At 35.5% G+C, this 10,209-nt stretch overlaps 1 protein-coding gene across 2 annotated transcripts in view; it reads right to left on the reverse strand.

Annotated features, from left to right (window-relative positions):
• Nucleotides 1-5,443: 5,443 nt before the first annotated feature.
• The window catches only part of LOC110031499, a 40,929-nt gene continuing 36,163 nt past the window's right edge, over nucleotides 5,444-10,209 (reverse strand). Inside the window, exons 9-10 of one of the 2 annotated variants that reach the window (XM_020734722.1) lie at nucleotides 6,625-6,796; nucleotides 5,444-6,533 (exon numbers count right to left, since the gene is read on the reverse strand). In XM_020734722.1, the coding sequence (XP_020590381.1) occupies nucleotides 5,891-6,533; nucleotides 6,625-6,796 (815 nt within the window). In that variant the 3' untranslated portion in view covers nucleotides 5,444-5,890. The remainder of the gene's footprint in view (nucleotides 6,534-6,624; nucleotides 6,797-10,209) is intronic. The other variant, XM_020734721.1, reaches the window with a different exon arrangement.

A 10,209-nucleotide genomic window follows, 5' to 3' on the forward strand; every position in this document is an offset into this window, starting at 1 on the left:
TTGCTTAATTAATCAAGCTTAATTTAAGAGTGATTTTGAAGAATTGTTCAAGAAAAAAATTACTTGAACTTATCATTGATGCACGTGCATTAGCATGCAACGAGGGCTGTAATCGAGCCGTGCCGGGTATATGATTGTTTGGATTTGGTTTGGTATAATTGTAAGTTGTTCATGTTTGGTTTATGCTTGTGTTTTTAAATTTTTCAATGTTTGAACTTGATTTGATTTTGACAAGTGAACGAGTATTTAAATGAGCTAATAAATGAGTGAAAAATTCAAATGAGAATCTAGCTTTTCATTTAAAAAAATTAATAAATAATTTTGTAATTCTAATCAAAACTACTAATTTACTAATTTGTTTATTAAATAATTTTGTAATTCTAATCAAAACTACTAATTTGTTTATCATGAATTCTTAAATCTTTTAACTTTACTAATTAGCTACATACTTCTCATTGATAAGACTTCAATTGTTCAAATTTAGTTAGTAAAAGAAAATTGATCTTGAAAGTTATAGGGATGATCATTTACTTAGTCATATTAATAAAAAAAATAATAACAATAATGTGGTTAGAAATTGTAGTAAGGTAGTTATAAAAAAAAAGAACTCATTACTTCCAAAGTTATGAAAACTACCCAAGACAAAATCTTTTGACACTCTTTAAGTGTAAATATCTCATTCTAAATTACCATTCATTTATTCATAAAATAAATATATAATTAATAATTAAACTAAAAATATTATTGATATAATAATATATTACTATTAAATTTATAAGTAAATAAATTGTAATTAATTAAAATTTATATATATATATATATAATACGAGTTATTATCGAGCTTAATATCGAGTTTAACAAGTTACTTGTTGAATGACAAAGAAGTTTGCTCGTGAACATAAACGAAAATATTCGAATATGTTCATGTCTGATTCGTTTTAGCTTCGTGTTTTTAAAAATTATTCAAGCTTGTTTATTTACTAATTTGAATGAAAATGATCGAGCCTTAATCGAGTCAAGTTCAAGTTGTTCATCGAATGCATTGGTTCATTTACAGCCCTACTTGCAGCGCATGAGGTGGTGTACCGGGGATGTAAGGGAGCCAAGCCGACTCGCTCGGGCTCGATAAGTGGCTCGTGAACAAAACTCGATGAGCAAATAAATCAAGCTCAAGTCAGCACCGATTGAACTTATTGGTTCGTGAGCCGACTAGTTAAAAAATTAATTAATAAAAATATACTTAAAATACATTAAAGCTTGAGAAATTTTCTTTAGATTATAAAAAAAAAAGAATTTATATTTCATATTAAATTATTTCTTATTAATTATGTCCTAAATGCTTATTCTATTTGTGTTTCATTATAACACAACTTAAATTAATATATATTTTTTTCTCTTTCATATTAAACAAGCCGACTAATGAGCTGGCTTTAATTGTTAGAGTTAAGCTTGAGCTCGAACTCGAAAAATTAATTAATCAAGTTCAAGCTCAAACCAAGAATAGCTCTAAGCTCGAATCGACTCGTTTACACCTATAGGTGTACCATTCCCGTTCATCCTCTAAAAAAAGTTACTTAATATTTTATATAAAAAATACACCTAGTCCCATTCGGCTCGTCATTCGCTCTTGTTTTCCCTCTTATCTCTTACTACCACTCTCCCCCTCTTGGTTTCGTCGTCCGCCAACTTGGTCGGATTGCCGGAGCCTACAGCGTTTGGGACACAACGATTCGTCATCTGCCCTTACAGTCCGGACACATTTTGACTCTTAGAGATATCCTTGCAAAAATGATTATGGTTATTTCGTAAGTTCCATATGCCGAGGAGTCGTTACCCATTCGCGATGTGAGAGATTCGCTCTATGTTCAATGGCTTGGCGTGAACTTCGAAGCATGAAGATTTTTCATACAAAATAACCTATCTTTGATAACCTATCCCTCAGATTTCTAATGATAAAACGAAACCCCTTTTATTGAGAGTAGTTTTGGGTATCCCCCAAGATGTAATTAACAAGTAGGGGTACGTCCCTTTGAGAGACTCTTGACCCCAGAACAAAAATATTATTTTTGGTTCTTTGGTTATGGGTGACTCATATAAGGATTCCCTTCGTGGATGTCGTGTTTCGAGGTATTTCGATCCGATCTCGCTCAGACGTATACCCTCAAGCCATCACACGAGGATTACTCGTATATAAGCCTTCCGTCTCTTTTCTTTTTATTTGTTTGTCTATTTGTTTCCATATGTCCTGCTATTCGATTCCTCTCATCTTCAAATCACTTATGTGATTCGAGAGGGATTTTTTCGGATAGGGGAATTATATGAATACACATAAATAGACAAGTTTGGGACTCTAGTCTAAAAAGAACTGAGAAAAATAGGTCCCTCATTGGATGCCTTGATCGGTCGACCGATATCGGCTCCAACCACGATGCACCGCCGCACCTCTATCCTCTTCTTCAGGCCCCTATTTATATGCTCTAAAAGGGATTTAACCATTAAATGATCATAATTATAGACTTCAAAAGGAAATGAAAAATTAAATATTTGTTATTAAATAGATTTTAAAAAGAAGTGAAAAATTAAGTATTTGTTATTAAATATGCTGAAAAAGGAGTGCAAACATTAAATGTCATAAAAAAATAAAAAAATAAACTTTTCATCTTAAAAAAATAAATAAATAAATAAAATAATTATTTTTCTCGAATTTTATGAGCAATTTAGAATTCAGGCTCCCCAACTCATCGACTCCATAACTCCTAATAAAAATTTTATTATAAGGCGGGATTCCAACCCTGCAACCCTCTCTTGAAGTAAATGAACTTACCAACTAGACTGGCTTCAACTTCTAAATATATATGGAGAAAAAATATTCTTATGCTAACACTAATAAAATAATATATATGTATTGATATATATGCATGACATAAATGCTCCAGATCTTGATATTTTCAGACGATAAAAATGGTCTCGCCCAAAATAGGGGGCAACTGATATGCTACCAATAAATTTTCATCATCCAGCACAAATCTCGAGACATGACACAAATCTCGAGACGATATTTTGAACAAGAAACATTTAAATCTTGATAAAAATTCATCCAGAGCTCCGATTTTAGCAAATTTATTGTCAAACTGGCCGGCTCGATGGGACGGACCTAATGATATGAAAACTTGTCCAATTCGAGTCAAATCAAGCCCAGATCAAGTCATTGAACCACACTTAGAAGATTTCTGGACACATTGGGAAGGTCAAACGATTGTCGAATATGACAAGTTTATAGTCGAATCGAGCGTTTCAACAAGACTAATCCAACGAGCCCAAGATCACTCAATTTTTACATCATTGAAGAACTCAAATGTCCCTTAAACACTATATGATTGAGGGAAGATCTCCAGACCGTCCGATCAAAATGGTTCATATTCATGCATTAATTGCACCCAAAACATTATAAATAGACACCCACCCCTCACATGAAATCTAGAGAGAAACTCTGAGATCTTGAGGAGAAGCTGAACTCAGCATCACCGCCGACCTCCGTCGTCAACCACCGTCGATCGTCGTCGACTATCACCGTCCGCCGAAGACCACCGCCGATTGTTGTCGACCACCGTTGACCTTCGTCGTCAACCACCGCTAATCGCTGTCGACCACCGTCGACCGTCGTCGACCTCTGTCAACCGTCAGTTAACGTTGTAATCTGAAAAATATAGTTAGCATTTTCCCGTATGTAGGATAAGAGATTTCTGTAATCATAAATTCAATAGTGGATTTCCGCAATTGAATCAGGCCACGTGATTTTTCCCTTTACTGGTTTTTCATGTAAAAACTTCTGAAGTCATCAGCGTTTGTTTCTCTTTCATCTGTGTGTGTGCTGAACTTTCGTACAACGCTAAACGATAGTTCATTACTCTATTGTCGCAAATTTTCTAGCACGTATCAACAATGAATGGTCTGTTTATCTCATAATAAATAAAAATCTAAATCAAGCAATACAAAACTTCTAATATACCTAAAAATATACATTGGTTATTGTTACTAATAATTTAATATCTACATGCTAATAGAAGAAAACTATTTTAATCAAAATTAACAGTAACTTAATATTCTGTTCTTCTAATCTAATTAATAATTTACCAAAACATTTTATTATATTAAATAGTTTATATGTATATACCTAATTATTATAGGTAAATAAGGAGAAAGAAAAACAGAATAATGATAAAACTTTATTGTCAAGTTGCTTAAATGAGAGGAGAGACCAAGGAAAGTCATTTAGCTGTCAATGGGGATCAAGTCGAGAGCGACTACCAAGGTTAAAGAGAATCAGAGGGTTAGAGAGGAGAGGGAGAGAGAGGAGGCTCTATAGCTGTGGGGGAAAGAAGAGTGATGGCATAAGCTTGATAGCCAAGAATAGAGGGGAGGAGGTGGGTGAGAGCAGGTGGTTGGTTCGGGAGCACGGGCGGTCGGTTCGCGTGCAAGATGAAATGGAAGGCGACGAGGTGCGATTAGTGTGATCTAAGAAGGGAAAGATATTGTGAATCACACAATCAAAATGAAAAAGGCAATTCACTACTTGATAGTAGGAGTTTCGGTTTTTACATCATAACAATCCTGGATGATGGAAGCATGAGATCATTATTGGGTGTTGCCATTACCAACACTGATAACTCTAAACCCACAGTGATAAATTTAATTAATTTAAATCTAATCTTTGCTATCATATGATGAGTTTGAACAGCTGGTGCCTTAACGACTAGTCTTAATAGAAAATGCTCTCTTATTATCGTGAGTAGTAATTTACTGTAAGAGTTGTGCTTATAGGAAATCTCAACCCTCACGATAAAAAAATCCTTACAAAATGAAGGTGAAACATTTGGGCTTCGTCTTATCTAAAATTTAATGTCTTTTAACAATTTAATCTGATTACATCCAAAAACCCTCAACGCAAGAGGTCGAGGTGTTGAAATTTCTGAGCCCACAAGCTCAAACTCAACTCGTTTCGTTTACACCATAGCCGAAATGCAAGTTTTCAGCAAAGCAGGTTTTCAAGCCTGTCTCATTTGTCAATAATGGAAAGGGATAATTAATCATGTATTTGGTTTGGATCTATGTTGGAATATATATATATATTTTTTCTGCTCAGGGCACAAATTTTTTCAAAGCTTTTTCATAGCTTCCATCCAATATATATTTAATGGAACATCTATTAAATATTTAATAGAACATCCAATATTAGAATATATACAATCCTACCCCATGTGCACTAAAAAATGTAGCATAAGTATTGATCTCAGTGAAAGAAATATCTTCAAAAGAAATCAGTTTAGCAATGAAGCAAAAAAAAATAAGCCTGGGAACTTATTGCAGATGACCAAACTACACTGTTGGAAACCTTGTAAGCAATCCATTTACACTAATTAAAGCAAGAAAATTAAAGAACATGATAAATTTCAAATTCATGGAGACAGGTTCAGAGAATCAATAACTCAGCTGCAGGGAAAAAAAAAATGTACAAATAAATGAGCTCCTTATGAGTTTTTATTTACATCTACTCCACTTTGGAGGGAAAAAATAGTTTAAAATTGGAGACTATAAACAAAGCAGGCATGCAAGCAACCATCCTGAATGAAGTAAGAGTTGCATCTAAAAATTTCATTCGCTTTTAGCAATGAATCTTGCTTTTGCAGAACTAGTAACTATAAAACTCACAAACATAACTTTGAGATGCCTTCTAGAAACAGAAAACATTTGAAGTTTGATACCTTTCATTAATTCAGCAGGCAAATATCAGCACCATGAATGAAATGCCTACAATATTTTGATCAATGGCGATGAGCAACATATGAACTTTATTCGTTCTCTTCTGGGGACATCAAGTGCCCTTATTTTTTCAGTTATTTCTGTATGGAGTAAGAGATGGAAACTGTGGGATAGAATGCAGGACATATTTACGGCCACTCCTCAGGCCGGGCGAAAAACTTGATCCTGCTTCATGCAACATTTTACTTGGAGGAGATACACGCTTCTGATTCAGTGAGCTGGCTATTACTGTTTTTGTAGGAGAGTGGGCATCCTTTAAGATTTCAGGAGTTTCATCTACAGGATTGTACTGCAGTCCACCAGTAGCAGAATTAATTATGAATTTTCCTTCACCAAGGCCACCTTGTGAAGTGGCAGTTAAGCAATGTTGGAATGAAACGCCAGACAATGTGTCTCTATCTGAGAACAATTTTGCATAATAAATTTTAGCTTGTTTGGTTTTAGAGCTGTTGGATGGATCTGATAAAGGGCTAATATCACATATAGATGTAAACTCATTCCATCCAGGTGACAGTGAATCAACACTCAAACCGGGACTAGAATCAAACTGCTGGTTGTATGGGACAATAGATAAAGTTTGTTCACTCTTTTCTCCATGTGCACATTTCCCTGTGTGATTTATTGCAGAAGTTGGCGACTCTAAAGATGACAATGCAGCAAAATTAGACTCTGGGGCTGGAAGCCGTAATCTAGCAACACCATTTACACTATCACTGTAAAACATGACACCAAATAAGTTTTGGGATAATGGTTGAGTAATGAACTTGTAAGAGGCTTGAAAAAAACATATGAAAAGAACCCTACTTTGTGCCTTGCACCGATTGTATTGGAAGGGTGAAGCGAGTGTTGATTTGCTCACTATCAGATACTTTGTTGTTAGCCTCCACAGTTTCCAATGCCTCAACAGATGACTCCCCGTTAAGGACATCCTCGGGCTTTTGATGCTCTACAACTATCTCTGAGATATCACCATATGCTGCACACGAGACTTTTGCCAACGTTAATAAAAGCAAGAAGACAGAAAAAAAAAACACACACACACACACACACAAAACAAATGTCTGCACTAATCCTGAGGATATCTAATAGTCCAGAAAGAAAGAGAATGACGAAGGATGGCCAACCGACGTAAGACCTTGAAGCCCACTTGTCTGACCAAGTGAAGTTGTTCAGGCCAAAACCAACAAAACCAAAGCCGGCCAAGCCACGAGAAGGACAACAAGAACTAGATGTATGTATATAAAAAAAAGTGTGTTTAATAATTATCTTAATAGAAAGTTTCATTGAAATCAGGGCATTAAAAAATAACGAAGTCAGATTTGAAAAAAAAAGTTGGAGGAGCATGCGGTAAGGAAGGAGACCGACTTAAAAATCTATAACTAAATGTTAAGCCTTATGTTATAATGGAAATTAATGATATAATATTGCTAAAGTAATTAATATTATTAAAATTTTCTTAGATTAGAAAGTGTGAAAAAATCCATTAAATTCTGGGGATTTGAAGAAGGGTGGAGCAAGACATTCAAGAGGGATGAGGTAAAGATTTGCAAGTTTTATGTATTGATTCTATAAATTAGTTAATGGTGTTAATTTCATTTCAACAATTTTTATGAATTAATTTTAATAATTTTAATTTATCAAAGAGTTGAATTAAAATACGATAGAGAGACTAAAATGCTAAGAGAAGTTCACTGAAGTAAAAGGGATACTCTATTCCAGAGGTGTTTTGAAAGCAAATGTGAGTGATTATTTTCTTTTTTACATTAAATAAACATTTTATTAAATGAATAAATGTTTTATTAAATGGTTAAAAACAAGTATTTCATTAATGTCTGGCATTTTGAAAGTCTCATACGATATTACAATTGGGAGGAAATATATACCATATGAAGTTACATTTTATATGATTTTAATTGATATGAAATGTCAATTAAAGAATAAGTCATACAGGATTCCCCCCATATGATACTGTCAAATGATGCAAAGTATCTATGCATGTTAAAGAAAATGGTAAAGGTGTACCTTCGAGTACAATTTAAAAGTACCTTCAAGTACAATCTTGAGAGTGTCTTCAAACACACTTTTAATGATAACTTTGAGTATGAAGGTAATATTGTGTTGACTATTAAAGAGATTAAAATGACAATTACTTAAAGTAAAACGGGAAAGAAAAAATTAAGGTGAAACTTCAAGGTTTTATAAAGAAATAACTTGAAACGGGTCGATTTGTGACATCAGATCCCTATGATCGAAGGCGACACTGATAAATTTTTTACTACTAAATGAAGTTTTTGATGCGGGATACAAGGAGGCGTTGATCAACACCCTTAGGAGACACTGAGACGTTTTTGTCTGGTTTATCGTTGAGTTGCTCAGAATATTAATCAATGTCGTATGTCATAGCCTGAACGACAACCGAGCGGCCTGACCAATAAAGCAGAAGATGTGGACATTGACGGTCACTCTAATAGAGCGGATCTGAGGAGAGGTCTAGAAGCTACTAAATGGGGACTACATTTGGGAGGTCTACTATCCGGCGTGGGTGTTCAACATTATTATGGTGCAAAAGTCAAAAGGCAAGTGAAGGATGAGCGTGAACTTCACCAATATGAACATGCTTGCCCAAAGGACAGATACCCTCTGTTGGGGATCGACGTGCTTCTAAACGAGAAGCTTGACCAATCTATGATGAGCTTCCTCGATTCCTTCTTCAAATATCACCAGATTAAGATGCACCCGACCGACGCTGAGAAGACTGCAGTCATCATAAGTGAGGGAATGTATTGATATAATATAATGTTATTTGGGCTTAAAAATATTGACACAACTTATCAACAAAAGAAGAATGTAATTTTGCAAAATAGAGAAGAAAACATGTTGAGGTATATGTAGATATCCTGGCAAAAAGTAAAACGCCCGAGCAACAAATGAAATACCTAAAAGAAACCTTCGAAACTTTTAAAAAAAAAATTAAAATGAAGCTCAATCCGCTCAAATGCACTTTTGAAGCATCCACAAGCAAATTCTTAGGTTATCTCCTAACCGTGGAGGGAATAAAAGCTAACCCAGAAAAGGTCCAAGCGCTGATCAACATGTCGTCCCCCCAAAAAACCAAAGAAGTTCAAAAACTGACCAGTCGAATCTCAAGTCTGAGCCAATTCATCTCAAAGTAGGGCGATAAATGCACTGCTTTTTCAAAACCCCGAGGCGGTGAAAATATGAGCAGGCATTCAAAAATCTAAAAGACTCTCTAGCATGACCGCCGCTACTTCAAAGTCCAAAGCCAACCAAATAATTTTTCATATACTTGGGGGGTTGGATTTGAACCTATTAACTCGATTTTAATGCTAGAAGAGCGAGTAAAGTAGTTCCCGACTTACTATATCAGTCGAGTCCTCTGAAGCACCAGGCTTAGGTATATGAATATATTTTCTCTTATTTTTCATTCTGCAGGCTTCGCACATATTTCCAAACACATCCAGTCAGGATAATTGCTGACCACCCGCTCAAATCTATCTTTATTAGACCAAAATACTCCGATCAATTTCTGAAATGAGCGGTAAAGCTCAGTGAGCTCGATCTCTCTTACGTGCCTCGGACCGCCATCAAAGCAGAAGCTTTAGCCGATTTCTTGGCCAATTTTTTCGAGCCAACCAAGCACGACGAAGAAATGGCGAGTAACAGTCAAACCTAGGTTCTGCATACCAACGAAGCATCTAATCAAACAAAAGAGGGGCTCATTCTTGCCTTGGCAAATCTGACCAAAGATCACTTGTATCACTTGATAGAAGTGGGATTCGAAGTTACCAACTATCAAGCCAATATGAAGCTCTACTTGTCGGACTACGGTTTGTTACGAAATGGGCACTTGGTAAATCTTGATAGTTTAACTAGCGGTTGGTAGTCAATCACGTGAACAGACAATTTGGGGTTAGAGACGAGATAATGATCAAATACCTCAGCAGAGCTAAAACAGAGATAGTGAATTTTGAAGCATTCAAGGTTGAGCATATCTTTCGAGCAGACAATCAGGTGGCAGACCTCCTATCCAAGTGCATCTACTTGGTAGGAGTTCCCCAAGGGCTCAGCAGACATGCCACTGAAAATGCGGAAGCGATGGAGTTGGTAATTGGAGGATCAAATAGTTAGGTGGATCCATACATCCTATATACCTTGAGACTGGGAAAGTCTCGGAAGAAGTAACCATTCCGAAGAGCTTCAAAGTAAATGTAGCCCAATACCTTATGATCAAGGGAACACTTTTTGGAAGATTAATCATCTCGTTGTATCTAAGGTACATCAAAGAAGACGAGGCAGAAGATTTCCTCTGGGGGAGAAACATTCAAAGAAATGTGGAAGTCAGTCTGAAGCGAAAACTGACACATCGAG

This window comes from Phalaenopsis equestris, unplaced genomic scaffold, assembly GCF_001263595.1.
Source record: "Phalaenopsis equestris unplaced genomic scaffold, ASM126359v1 Scaffold000834, whole genome shotgun sequence".
Lineage (NCBI taxonomy): Eukaryota > Viridiplantae > Streptophyta > Magnoliopsida > Asparagales > Orchidaceae > Phalaenopsis > Phalaenopsis equestris.